Here is a 15,167-nt window from a genome sequence, read left to right as displayed (position 1 = left end):
TAGTCTGGTTAATTTAAGCAAAGAAAAAAACAGTGGCTCTTGTTCAGTGGAACAGGGAGAAGATTTATTGTGTGTCTCTGACAAAATCAAACCAAAACAAACCCAAAAACAACTATATGAACTTTTAGTCTCAGAAGGAAGGGAAGTGGGCCTTATAGGGCCTCAGGAAAAAATCCATGCACCTTCTCTTGAATTTAACTGTATTTAACTTGGTTGGTATACCACTAAGTGGTTCCCTATCCCAGCTTTCATTCCAAGTTTCAGGATTTCTTTGCATCTGTTGGTTCAGTTTGGGTGAGATGTCTAATCTTGGATATTTAGTTATGACAGGAAAGCTGGGTCCTCTAGCATAGAAACTGACATTGTCAAGGATTTAAGAATTTAATTCCCTACATTGTCTATCAGATTAAAAAAGAGAAATTAGAGCTGGACAGCTACCTAAATTGGGAACTCCTACCAGGAACCTGTGAATAAATGTGTAAGGGACAAGAAAGGTACTAGGAAGCTGTACTACTTAGGAAGATTGGCAAGAGAGGAGACGTCAAGGAAGGAGTAGCTGTCTGTACCAAATAGTGCAAAGATTAAGTATGATAGGAATTGAAAAATATTTTGTCACTTTCAGTGCAAAAATAGAGGCAGAAACCAGATTGCTCTGAATTCAGAAGTGAATGAGAGAGGAGATAAAAGATGAGGAAATATTGGACTACTGTTTGCAGGTGTTGGGCTATGAATAGAAGGAGGTTCTAGGGAGGGTTTTGTTGGTTTCTAAAAAGCAAGAAACAAACATGTTTATAGTCAGATGAAAGGTATATTAATGATACAGAACTAGTTAGTGATAATATACTATTAATACTATTAACTTAATATTATTAACAGCATTTTAGGAGAAATTCTTAAATCCTTGGAACATACTTTAAGACCCACATTCTTTAGAAGCACCAATTTAGATACAGAGTGCATACTAAGTTTAAATCATTCTTACCTAGTTATTAAAAGAAAATTCCTTAAAAATGTAATCAACACATCTTACAAGCTATGTTTGTTATTCCTAGTTGATAGGCAATACAATTGCCTTTTTAAAGTACTCCATAACTTAAACTTTCTACTGTACTACTTTCCAAATTAATAAGGTATTTACTGTACCTGAAAATTCATTATCCCATGTTAATCCTTAACCCCATGATTTGTGACTATCTTTAGGTCTAATCTAAAAATATATAATAATTTTATGACTTTTAAATCATGTAAAATATAGAGTGCTAAGTTATAAAAGAATATGGAAATTAAAATTTGTTTCCACATTATCTTTGTTTCAGTGTTGTATTAAAGCAAGAGATGGCTAGGATTGCATATTGAAGATTATAGAGTTAATAAAATAAAAATATTTTCTAGAAAGAGAAGTGCATTGAAGAATAAAGCAGCGTCAGATTTGGTGGGTAAAACATATGACAGTTAATTCTGTTTGCTTGTCAAGCTACAATAGTGTATTCTGACTGATCCTGTCAATTTCTACCTCATACATGCACATATTTAAATTACTAATAGAGGAGTTACAAAGGGGATTTTAATAGCCATAACATGTTAATATGCTTACTTATTGGATATATATTAATATTCCCACTCATACCATTAAAATAATCAAAATTTCTGCAATTGTTAATAGAAAGCATAGCAGTCTGTGATAGGAATCCTAATACATACATGAGAGTTGAGAAAATAAAGAATAGAATGTCAAGTTCTATATTTCCTAATATAGGACTTTAATGCATAAGGTATTTTATTTTATTTTATTTTTTTAAAGATTTTATTTATTTATTTGACAGAGAGAGACAGTGAGAGAGGGAACACAAGCGGGGGGAGTGGGAGAGGGAGAAGCAGGCTTCCTGCTGAGCAGAGAGCCCGACGGGGGACTCGATCCCAGGACCCTGGGATCATGACCTGAGCCGAAGGCAGACGCTTAATGACTGAGCCACCCAGGGGCCCCTAATGCATAAGGTATTTTAAATGACTGTCAACAAATTGAGATCCATTTGGGTTGTTTCTCAGTGTTTGGAAAGGCTAAAGCATTGAAATTTCAACTTCAGTGATTGATGAAAAGAAAGAAATTTCTGGTGACTTTGAAATATCACAGGGGGAAGATCTAGCCTTAAAAAAATTTATTTTTGAAAATTGGTTTCATAATGAAGGAAATTTATAATGGTTCTAGGGAAAGCTATCAAATACATATGGTAGTAAATAAGTCAATATGTATAAGACGTAAAATAATGTTTTTTTTGTTTTGCTTTTTTTTAAGTACAAGTCTATACAGGGAGGCAGTTTATAGCATTGGGATTAAGGATAGCCACTGAAGCAGCTGGAATCCCAGCTTTGCCACTTCCTATGCAAGTGATCTTGGGCAACTCAAAAACCTCTCTGTGCCTCAGTTTCTACATCTTTAATGTGGAGAATATAATAGTATCTATCCCATAGGATTATGGTAAGAATTAAAAGAGTTCATGCATATAAAGTACTTAGAATAATCAGTGGTCCATAAAATGCTGTATAAAAGTTAGCTGTAATTATTAAAATTACTATTTAGCCACCATACCTTTAATCCATGTCTGAATAAATGAATACACTGAACTAAATAAAATTTTCAAGATTTGGGGAAAGTTATGATACTGATTTTTAGTAAAGTTATATTTATGATATTGGTAAGACTTTGTGAGTGATCCAGGCGAACTACTTTGTGACTAGGTATGGATGGAAAAGTAAAAATGAGCCAGACTGGGAACAAAAAGCTGGTCAAAATTTATTTTCACTCTGCTTTTTTTTTCAAACCAGTGACTCAAACCAAACCAGCAATACAACAAATAATACAAAGAGGGCGCCTGGGTGGCTCAGTCGGTTAAGCGACTGCCTTCGGCTCAGGTCATGATCCCAGGGTCCTGGGATCAAGTCCCACATCGGGCTCCCTGCTCTGCGGGGAGCCTGCTTCTCCTTCTCCCCCTCCCCCTGCTGGTGTTCCCTCTCTCGCTGTGTCTCTCTCTGTCAAATAAATAAATAAAATCTTTAAAAAAAAATAATACAAAGAATATAAAGAATACAAAGAATAGGGACGCCTGGGTGGCTCAGTCGTTGGGCGTCTGCCTTCGGCTCAGGTCACGATCCCGGGGTCCTGGGATCGAGCCCCGCATCGGGCTCCCAGCTCCGCAGGAAGCCTGCTTCTCCCTCTCCTACTCTCCCTGCTTGTGTTCCCTCTCTCACTGTGTCTCTCTCTGTCAAATAAATAAAATCTTTAAAAAAAAAAAAAAAAAGAATACAAAGAATAATGGGTCAGGGATACATGATGTTTGAGAAGGTATGATTCCCTAATGTCACCCTGTTCCTTGTGGAGGCATAATACCCAAAGTCAGTTGGTTTCATGCATCTTTTGTTGAGTGAAGAGTATGCCAAGTCAGAGGAGCCCAGAAACATGGGCTAGCTGCTTCTTAGAATATTTTAGAAAGCTGGGGGGTTGGGGACGAAACAGTATGGGCATCCACCTATTACCATAAAAGAATATCTTGCTACCTCACATTTCCTCTTTTCACATGTTATTTCTTACTAAGCTATCGATTCAATTTTCATGTAACAGTCCTGGGGAAGGGAAAAGGAAATAATTAAAAATGGCTCTGAGTGTATGATACAGGAAGAATGATGGTATTAATGAGTGAAATAGTCCATTGGAAAAGTTAATTTGGGGGGAGAGCGTTTCAGAAATATGTCCTCCTCCTACCATTCCTTATAGAATACAGCAAATTTATAGCTAGAAGAAACCTCAGAGCCTAATAAATCCATCCATCTTATTTTGTAAATGAGGAATGTGAGCTCTGTCCCTCTTGAGAGATCAAGTGACTTACTCAAAGTCACATTAACAGAACTAGGATCAGAACTCAAATCTATTGATTCTTGATTCAATGGTGTTTAGAGTTAAATGTGTTTTAGTATAGTGGAACATTTTGAAACTTGTTTAGTTAAATGTGAAACATAAATTTTTAATCAGAACATTTCTTTGCCATGCTCATTAAAAGTGTTTATTTTAGGCTAAACAGTAGGACTTCAGGTAAACTAGAGCTGGTGGACACATTAAGTCCACAGTTGTGCGTAGGTCTGAAAAGGCATGGGACCTTCCTCTCTGGGCTTTTCCACAGAGAAGTCACATGGTCCTAATGTTTCCCTTTAACTCATTTGCAGTGTAGATTTTTTCCCAATGGTTGGTCTTTATGTCTTTTTTCACTTTTTAAAAGTATATAGATGATTATGAGAAAGCATGCATTTGGTTGGTTATAAGAAAAATGGCACTCTGGATTTTTATTATTGAAGAAACGGAAAAAAAGATAAAATCAGGATTCTAATCATTATATGTGTTTAAATAATGAAAAAGAGACCCTAGGTTAGAAAGGTATCTTTTTAAAATATGTTAAAAGACAAGTGAGATTCCAAAATTACTTTTGTGGGCTTTCTTTTGATCACATGAGGTTTGACTTTTTTTTACTGCTTTATTTTAGTGTTTCTGGCCGTGCTTATGATATGTACATATTTTATTATAGTCACTGTTCTTAAGAATTTATAACTCAACTCTTACAATTTGCCTGTGGCTGAAATTTGATCTATAAATATTTGGCTTAGATACAATTCTTCAAACATTACTCATTTTTAAAAGGCAATAATTAATATTAGATTGGCTGTTAATACTTGTTTGAAATATTAAGCACTGTTTTTTTAATCTTATACCAAAAATGATCAGAAACATTACAGAGGAATGAATATTTAAAAATAGTACTATGGAATGACAGTTTCAAAAACAAAGTTACTCTACTTTAAAAAGTTTCAACTCCCATTTTTGGTTGATCATAGATTAGGATAAGAGACTTCATTATGTCAAATGATGATTACCTCCCTGGTGACAACAGTTTAATAGGTAGTAGTACAGAAACATAAGCAGAATGTGAAGCTCTATCTTGACACAACTTCACAGCCACCTCCTTTTCCCCCTAAATTTTTTAAAGGTTTTTCTGTGTTTCTGAAATACCACTGAGGTATTTGTCAAATTATGTTAGTCCCTTAATAATTCACTTTTTTGTTGTTAAGGTCATAGTTATTTTTACTTAGAGAATAACAGTGCTCTTTCTATTGGCTCCTTTTCATACTGTCTTATTTTTTTTTTTTACGGTCTCTACTCCTTTAGAGGAAAGACTATCCAATCTCCCTCTTCTTCTCCTTCTCCTTCTCCCTCCCTGTCCTCCTCATGATGCCCAGGCACAGTGTCACACTGTGGGCCCATGGAGTGCATGGAAGGAAGTGAGAGGACTAGTGCCTATCCTCATACCCATTCAATGTGTGCTTCTTTGTCACCACAGTCCTACAGGGATCACTGCCATTCTGTTCTGTCATTCAAGTTTAAACTTTTACATTCAAACTTGAGCATCACTTACCACAGTCTACTCTGTCCTTTTAATTTATTTCTCATGTGGGTCCTATGAATCTCTCTTCATTCTGGTTAATTTCCTCATCCTATTCTATTTTGCCCATGAAGTTTTCTCTTATGCTATCACACAGCATCTTAAACTTGCTGCCTCTTTACCTCTTTATTTTTCTATTGTCCTTCATCATCTTGGAACGGTATCTTAAATACAGAAGCATCACAGATGGATGCTAATCATGTGAAAGCTCTGAACCATCATTATTCTGGTACCCTGTTGTTATCAAATGGCATTCCCTTAATGTATTCTTTGTACTTATTGATTAACTTCTCTACTGAGGTTAGATACAGAAAAATCTCACAACTATATATATTGGATATCCTTCAAAATCATGTCCCGAACCCCATCTGAATGCTTAACATGTTTCAGTCCATTATTGTTTTACTCCACTCATTTCAATGAAAGATACAACACATATTTAATGCCACAATACACAGAACCACAGATTTCTTTTAACAGCACTTGCAAGCACAAAAACCACAAAATAATACAAAAAGTTTGGTGAAATGTTCAGTTAGTCAGGAGATATTTAGGAATTATATCAGTTTTGAGTTAGATTTTGAGAGGAATGATAAACACGAATTGGCAAGAGAGTGTTAAGATTGGAAGATGTTTCAAATGAAGACAGATAGAAAATGTAAAATAAAAGATCAAAAGCTCCTTGAGAGCAGGCATAATTTCTTTTTTAAGTATTTTTCCTAATTACGTATGTTTAAAAAAGAAAACCACAGGCCCAAAAAGGTGTCACTCAGACGAAATTCCCAAACTGGAGTTTAATACCCAATCTAACTGCAATTTCAGCTTCCACCAGAAATGTGTCCTTAACTGGTCAATCAGGAAATTTTTCTTTCCATCAGTGCCAATAAGTCCCGTCACTTGTGTCCTCTCCATCCCCTAAAGAAAGATGAGGTAATCTGCATAATAAGACCCCTTATATTTCCTCTAGAAAACAGCCTTGTCTGGAACAATCCTTTTCTTTTACTAATTACTCTTATGCCCCTACCGTGTTCAATAAAATCCTTTCATATTGTACAACTCCTGGAGTGCTTCTCTATTTGCTGGAGGAGGTGCTGCCGATTCATAAATAGTTTAGCAAAGCCAATTAGATCTTCAAATTTACTTGGTTGAATTTTGCTTTTTAACGTGTAAAAATTAGTACTTACTGGCAAAATATAGGAAAGCACTAAGTACAAAGAAGAAAATAAATATCAACTGTAGTCTAAATATCCAGGGATAACCATTTTAACATTTTGGTTAATATTTCTACAAAACTGTATTTTGTATGCATTAAGTGATTCATTTCTCAGGAGACAGACACCCTTAAATTTTAGAACCAAATAAACCCAGTTCAAATTCTACTCTTAACACCAGGTAGCAGCTATGGAACATGTGCATGTTAGTTAATCTCTGGGCCCACCTTACTTCCACTATAAATGAGGATAATAACTATTTTATAGAGTTATTAGGATTAAGGAAGATGATGTAATTGGTTTGTACATAGTAGATACATAACAAGTCATATTGCTATTTTGCTGTATATTTAAGCTGACTTCTATACCTATTTTCTTATGTTTTGAATATATAGAATCTGAACTAATGAGGCTTTATAGTATTGACAAATTAAGACAAGTCTGAACAGAGTATTGATATAAAACTGGTTTTATTAGACAGGCAAGCTACAAAGTATTTACTAAGTTTGAGCTTTCTTTTTTTATTATTATTATTAAGTTTGAGCTTTCTACAAAACCCTTAGCCAATCAAATTTTTTCATTACGAAAGTGACATTTTATTTTCTTGCAACAATTGTTGAATGGCTCATCATCTGAACTACCCCAAATGATTCAAAAACATGCAAATACAGAAGCTGAATTCATTATTAGTAATACTGACCATTGGATTTAGTATAAAGGAAATACACTGATAATAGCTATAACTAGTTGAGCTGCTAGGGAGACAAGAGGATCTCAAACTCATTGGTTGTGTGGAAGTATTGAAGTTTTGGTGCCCTAAAGATGTATAACTTCTGATGGCTATACAGTGTTCTACCATTTAGCTTATAAGTTTGTGGCTATTTTTTAGCCTGATTTCAAACTAGTATTTATTATGACACATTATAAGTAAATATTTGTTGACAAACGAGAAATTACACCTTTTGCTGCAAAATATTTTGAAAGGATATAAGTGTATGAAAATTTTGGTATTTTAAAATGACATATCTGTGATTATTCTGTATTTGAAATTGAGTTTATAAATGACAAACCTTGTGATGCCATAGACTTTTTTTTTTTTAACAACTGATAATCAATTTATTAAAAAGGTTGATTTAAGCATCTGCAAGGGTAACTTCAACCTCAACTCCTGGCTCAATACTGATGGAAGTAATCTGCTTAACAATCTCAGAAGGACTGTGCAAATCATTGAGTCGCTTGTGGATCCTCATCTGAAAACGATCCCAGGTCTTAGAACCTTCACCACAAGGAGTTTTTCTTTTCTTTTTTTTTTTTTTTTAAGATTTTATTTATTTGACAGAGACATAGCGAGAGAGGGAACACAAGCAGGGGGAGTGGGAGAGGGAGAAGCAGGCTTCCCGCCGAGCAGGGAGCCCGATGCGGGGCTCGATCCCAGGACCCCGGGATCATGACCTGAGCCGAAGGCAGACGCTTCACGACTGAGCCACCCAGGCGCCCCAAGGAGTTTTTCTTGTAGTGATTCTCAGAGTCTTGGTAGGCATCCGAACTGGTCCTTTCACTTGAGATTCTTTTCCTTTGCGCCTCTGATCAAGTCAGCACATACCTTTTCCAAAGCTTTTACGTTGCGGCTGGTGAGAGTAATTCTGATTCGGTGAATCGCCACCTCCGGTTCCACGCGTGTCTTTCCGGTGTCTCTAAAAGCCATGGCTGCGGCGCGGCTTCCTGGCCGACTTGTTCTCGGTGAGAGCGAACGGCGGTGAGTCAGGAGCGGGAGCGGGGCGTCCAAACCTCCGCTGTAGCTACGACCGCGTCTTCCTCAAAGAGCGCCATAGACTTGTATATTAAAATGTTTTAGTTGTCTTCAGCTATTTCGATATAGAAGCGTCTGCAAAACTTTTTGGACAATTTTTCATGTATTTATCCAAACTAAAAGCACATTCCCCAAGCCTTTTTCTTGTTAATATTTATTTCATGTATATTTTTTATAATGTAATGTTTAAATTTCTAATTCATTTATGCCATCAGTCATTACATACTTTATAAGCACTATTTTGTATCCAAAAATAACATACCCCTAAATAAAATGGTTCACATTCTGCCCCATCTCCTTCACTTTCAGTCTGTCCTGTTGCCCTGCTTTACTTGTGCTCATAGCGCTTCTTACCATGTGATCTTTTATAAAGTATACCTGCTTATGTGTTCTTAAAACAGATAAAAACTCCATGAAGGCAGGGACTTTGACTTGTTGCAACTATATCCCCGGCTTCAACAGCAGTGCCTTTTAGATATCAAACATTCAACAGTATATATGGACTGACTGAATGAATGATCTGATAGTAGGAAAATGCGTATCTCTCTATGAAGAGTAGCATATGTAAGTTTTAGTCAGTTATAGGTATGTAGGTTTACAGGGGTGATAGAGGAACTCAAGGAAAATTTTGCCTTCTTCACATATAAATAGGGCTAGCAGATGACACTTAAAATTCAGAGGTTAGGATTTCCAGATCAGTCAGTATTTGACAAGAGTGGAGGGAGGGAGTTTAATTCTTGCTGCCACCACCCTTGTTCACAGTGGTCTAGGAGACTTTGTGATTTCCTTTGGAGCTCTTGGTTACAGGGAGGATGCTTAAGTACTCTGAGGGGTGCTGTTTTGTTGAGCTTTCAAACCATAGAGAGGTGTGAAAATTAGGTCACACCTCATGAAAATTAAATAACAAAACATTCTATCTAGTTTAATAGTACCCTAGTTTTCCTACTGCTATATTTCTTTTTACCTATAAGTGGAAATTTCTATTTTTGGTTTAATATCACAACTGGAGAGTATTTTTCCTTTATTTTGGAGAAACTGACATGTTTTTTATTCTTATTCCTCAGAATGGATTGTGGAGATGAATATTCCCATAATTCTTTTGACCTACATTGTCTGTTAAATTCTTTTCCTGGAGACTTGGAATTTAAGCAGATCTTCAGTGACATTGATGAAAAGTTAGAACAAAATGCTACAAGGTAAATATTGCTAATTACTTAAAATAAGTTGGTTTCATGTTTCATTCACACATACTTTACCTGGTCTAGTTTTAGTGTTAACTCCTGAAAAAAATTGATGAGACCCTTCCCCGTTGAATTTAACATGATTTTGTTTATCTGATTAGTACTTTATTTTTTTTAAAGATTTTATTTATTTGAGAGAGAGAGAGTGCACACACACATGAGGGGGAGGGGCAGAGAGAGAAGCAGACTCCCTGCTGAGCAGGGAGCCCAGCTTGATGATCCAGGACCCTGGGATCACAACCTGAGCCAAAGGCAGACATATGCTTAACCAACTGAACCACCTAGGTGCCCCTGATTAGTACTTTAAATAAGACTCGAAAATTTAGGCACTGCTTTCAAATAGGTAAAAAAGTTTATTGAATTTCTATTAATTTCTTAGTTTGCCAATATTGATGGCCTGAATTTTCATTAATATGCTTAGCATTACACATCCTCACTTGATAGATAAGCATAGAAATTAAAAATTTGAAATTAAGGTAATAAAATGGTATAAGCGTAAGGCCATGGATTGCTTGAGTTGTTGAAAACAGAACATGAAAAATATATTATTTTTATGTAATGTTTGTCATTGTAAGTCTCCTTTACACTTGGAAGGCTGGAGACTCCATAGAGAGTTGCTATGCAAGGTTAGTCTTCATCACCTACTCCAAAATTAGTGCTACCAAACCCTAAGGGTGGCAAGGACAGCTAAGGAGTTTGCCATTAATATGTTTTTTGACAGAAGGGCCTTTGTCTTTATATGTTTGTGGATCTTAGAGTCAATCAGTTCACGTATTTGAATCCTTTTAGTTGAGGGTTCTAATAATTCACCTCATGTAGGTTATAAATATGCAGACTACAGTAAAAATTTCTAATGTAGAATGATACATAGTATTTTCATTTTTAAATTTTAAGGTATAGTTATACTGAATTGTCAAAGAAACCAAACCAAGCAAGTGGGACTTCTTTTCCCTCATGTTTTATATAAGAATGCAGTCAATTTTTTGTCATAACAAAGGGCATAAATAACTTAAATTCAAAAGAAAGCATAATGTTGGGGAATTATAATTAAAAACAAAATCTCCCATCCCCACATTCTCTCCACAAAGGCAGAAGAGAACAAAAACACTTCTATTATTCAACAGGCATTAAACTAGAGTGCAATGCATATCACAGGCATTCTGCTAAGAGAATGCAAAGACAGAGCTAGGAATCTCACCCCTTTATGTAACCTAGTAGATACGACTCATTACAAACATGTTTTCAAGATAAGTGATACCTCCTCTTCACGTGGAGGATTTGGCAGTACATTTCCACGCATAGTTCATCATAACTTCACCTGTGTTAAAGGATACCTGTGTTAGCTAATTGGTTTTATCCTGAGGAGAAACACACTTCTCGTATCTTTGTGACAAGGTGTGATTTTGCAGATTGGAACAAAGTGCATATACTGAAGTTAGGCTCCTAATCTTGGGCAGGAATTCGGAGCCAAGGAGCCATCTTCCTTGCTTGTTTGCATTTTGAAAAGATGGCTTTCAGGTTCTTGAGAAAGATAGTCCTGGCTGAGAAAGCTGACAAAAGGTCTATCTAGTCTTTTAAGGGACACATTTCATGGAGTTGAAAAAATTCTTTTTTTTTTTTTTTAAAGATTTTATTTATTTATTTGAGAGAGAGAGGATGAGAGACAGAGAGCATGAGAGGGAGGAGGGTCAGAGGGAGAAGCAGACTCCCTGCCGAGCAGGGAGCCCGATGCGGAACTTGATCCTGGGATTCCAGGATCATGACCTGAGCCCAAGGCAGTCGCTTAACCAACTGAGCCACCCAGCCGCCCCGAAAAAATTCTTAAAATTACAAATTTCTAAGATACTTTTAAGAAAAAGGAAGAGAGGGAAATCTGTTCCCTTATTTTCAGCAGGGAGAATTAAGTCTCTTATTTTGAATTTGCATTTGCATTGCCCATGTATGTATGCATGCGCACGCACACACGTATATATGTATGCACGCGCATACACACATGCATATACATATACATATGTATATGTGTTTATATGTTTTTTTTTTTTAAAGATTTTATTTATTCATGAGTGATAGAGAGGCAGAGGCAGAGGGAGAAGCAGGCTCCCCGCGGAGCAGGGAGCCCAATGCGGGACTCGATCCCAGGACCCTGGGATCATGACCTGAGCCGAAGGCAGATGCTTAACCGACTGAGCCACCCGGGCGTCCCTATATGTTTTTTTAAAGATAGCATATATAATGTAATTTAACCATACTATAGCCTATGTATTATAATTTATGTGTAAATATAAAATAACCGTATTAAACTTTAGTGTAATTGCATATTTAGATAGTTTATATATTAATATATTTTATGGCGCAATTTTTAACCCAAAGAAACTTATAAATGAAAATAATACTAGCTTAAATATATTTATAAGTCATTTATCTAAATTCCAGAGATGGTTATATTAAAACAAATTTTAAATATTTTTTAAGAGGTAACCTGTCTTCGTAATAGCATTTAGGTTTTTTCAAAACAAAACAAATCACTGAACTCTGATGCTTTTGTTATAGACTGCTTCATTTTTATTTGCTAAACCATCTGTAGTTAATTTCCTGCCCTACCTGATCAATAAGAAATCATGCTTAGAAATAAAATAGTGATTAAAATATTGTATTTTGCATTCATAAGTTGTTTTTTGGGTCAAAACTCAGATGTTATTAAAAAGAAAATATGACCTGGAATATAAGGATATAATTTTTAAATTAAAAATATTTTATTGCCCATATATTAAAACAAACCTAGAACAGAACCACCTCAAGTGACCATTGATCTTCACAAGGGATAAAATAAGGGAGTAGCTATATGTGCTGTATGCTACATTTAGAATAAAGTCTATTTTTCATCAAATTCAATTATGTTTTTATTATACCCTAGAGAATAAATATAATAGTAGAGGGTATATATATTTTTAAGAATAAAATACTGAATAATAACCATGGTTCAGAAGAATGTAAATCATTTATGCACTCATTTATTGCCTTCTAACAGAATAGCTTTTAGAAAATTGTATGTCATGACGAATCAGTTATGCCACACTTACACTGCAGTAGTTGAATTACCCTTGGCATTTTTGTATTCTAACAGTTCTATTTATCTCTCAATGCTGTACATTGAATAAGTAATGAACATCTGTATGATATGGGTTTACCAGATACTTTTTAAAGGAAAGAACATTAGTAATTCATTTTTAAATAGAGTGTTTTTCCTTACCCTTGAATTTTTAAAGTTGTATTTCTAGTAGTGACCCTGGATTCTAAGTGTAAATTCCTTCCCTCTTCTTAATATCATCGGTTTTATGGGCCACAGGCTCTTTTGCTTCCCCAAAGCAGTGATTCACCACAATGGAGTAGAGTGCCCAGAGGTCAGTGAACCTTCCCCTGCCCTTCAACAGAGGCTGTCCTTCTCTCAGACCATTTTCCCTTTAACATCGTCATTTCCATTCAAGTCAGAGCCAGGTGACTCTTAGGTCTGACCATGGAACTCAGTGATGGCGAATCATTTACTTTTAATACTCATAAGAATTGGTAACAGGAAGGTAAATAACCTGTCAAAGAGGAATACTGTGTATGTTGTAGCCACAGACTCAGCTTAGTTCAGTAACTGAAAACTGCACATGGCATTGAAATCTATTTTGAGCTAAATGGAACTTAATTGTTGAACAAGATACTGAGGTGTCTAAGTTTTATGGGGATCACTATATGACATAGGATGATTTTCTCCTCTTAATGTTAGTTAGATAAAATTGTATCATTAAGTTTGTTTTACCTTTCTGTTTTCTAAAGTTTATTTTTTTTTAAGATTTTATTTCTTTATTTGAAAAATAGAAGGAGCACAAGCCAGGGGAGGAGCAGGGACAGAGGCAGAGGGAGAAGCAGCCTCCGCTCTGAGCAGGGAGCCCGGGACCATAACCTGAGCTGAAGGCAGACCCTTAACCAACCGAGCCACCCAGGCACCCCTCTGGTTTCTAAATATAGACAGTCTTTGGGTGTCCCTCAAGACCTAAGTTTTGCTGGTACTGGTACAGGATTACTACTTTTTTTTTTTTTTGTAAACTAAAGGAAGAACAAGAAGTGTTATCATGGATAATATTTTTTTTTAATCCAGGAGATGGGGGCAAGGGTGGGAGGCATTAACTTTAAATTGTCACAGAACATTGGATACGTGGTATCTATAAATTTAATTGTGCTTATTTACAGAAGATACATATTCCATAGATTACATTTACTTTTTACATAATGCTTATTTTTGTGTGTGTTTATATATGAAATTTGGGAGGGGAGTTTTCTACATGATGGCCTAAAGTTGCCAAAAGAAATCTTCAAGTAGGCTATTAACTTAGGGCTTCTCATGGTAGAACCACAAATCTGCCAGTGGACATACACATTCGCATTAATATATTTTATGGCCATAGCAAATTATATAAAATGAAAATTTGTCATTTCAGACTGTACTGAGTATGATTACTTCTGGCAGCATTTTGGCACTTATTTAGTAATAACAAGAGGATGCAAATTAATACTTTTTTAACTTCAGTGTATGTATTTCTCTTTTGTGTTCTCTATTCATGTATATTTCATTTGACAGAATCCCTACCTCTTCTCCTAAATTACTGAACAAGACTAGGCTACATGGTAAGAAACCTGAAAGCTTTCCCCATCTATCCTTGAACCCAGAGTAAGACTTAAATAGGCACTTTCCAGTTTCCTCCACCTGGGCGCTCCTCAGTACTGTTGTCCTCCTCAGAATTGATAACACTTCCAGGCAGATAGACAGCATCCTGGGCCTCAGCAGCTCAGCAGCCGTAAACTTTGCCTGACCCCATTTACATTTTCTACTTTTTAAACGTATGCAGTCCTCTCACTGGAGCTTTCCACCTGCAGCCCCGTGATGCATGCAGGTAGAAGTGGAGGTAAGGGAGAAGGTGACAAGCCACCCTGTGTTTCACAGTGGCCTATGGAGCCACTTTCTTATCATTTTCTGTCACTGTTAGCTCCACTATTTGAATGTCTGTGGTGTTCCTAACTCTTTTCTCCATAGTCCTGTGTTGTGTGCCCTCAATGTCTGCTTTAGGAGGCTAAGTGGTAGGGTAAATTGTGGGACCAGTAGCCCCATTAGATGATTTTTAAATGATTGTTTCAAGCAATACTTGCATTGTGTTTGACATTTTTTACAAGTGTAATTTTTGTTTTTGTATGTGTTAGCTTCACCCATTCTTGTTCAAATATACGTAAGGCAATAACAAATTTTTATTTGAGGATATTTTTAAAGAATATTATTATGATTTTCTTTCCATGGTAAATAAAGGGAAGCAAGTGTCTGCCTGTTTATAAGTTGTTACGATAATAAAGATGTGAATAATAGTATACTAAAAATCCACACCTG

The 15,167-nt window shown here is 35.9% G+C and overlaps 1 protein-coding gene and 1 pseudogene across 5 annotated transcripts in view; one reads left to right on the top strand and one right to left on the bottom strand.

The window, feature by feature from the left end:
* Positions 1-15,167, top strand: part of KIAA0825 (KIAA0825 ortholog) — a 403,169-nt gene that overhangs the window by 40,119 nt on the left and 347,883 nt on the right. For all 5 annotated transcript variants that reach the window (XM_064596374.1, XM_064596372.1, XM_045898686.3 and 2 more), the window contains one exon: positions 9,569-9,700. In XM_064596374.1, coding sequence (XP_064452444.1) covers positions 9,570-9,700 — 131 coding nt within the window. In that variant the 5' untranslated portion in view covers position 9,569. The remainder of the gene's footprint in view (positions 1-9,568; positions 9,701-15,167) is intronic.
* LOC123860070 (small ribosomal subunit protein uS10-like) lies at positions 7,782-8,425 on the bottom strand (annotated as a pseudogene).

This window comes from Mirounga angustirostris, unplaced genomic scaffold (genome assembly GCF_029215605.1).
Source record: "Mirounga angustirostris isolate CCGP_5_RB_7025 unplaced genomic scaffold, mMirAng1.0.hap1 SCAF_7, whole genome shotgun sequence".
Classification (NCBI taxonomy): Eukaryota; Metazoa; Chordata; class Mammalia; order Carnivora; family Phocidae; genus Mirounga; species Mirounga angustirostris.
The sequence above is the reverse complement of the archived record's forward strand: the minus strand, read 5'-3'. Positions and strand labels throughout refer to the sequence as shown.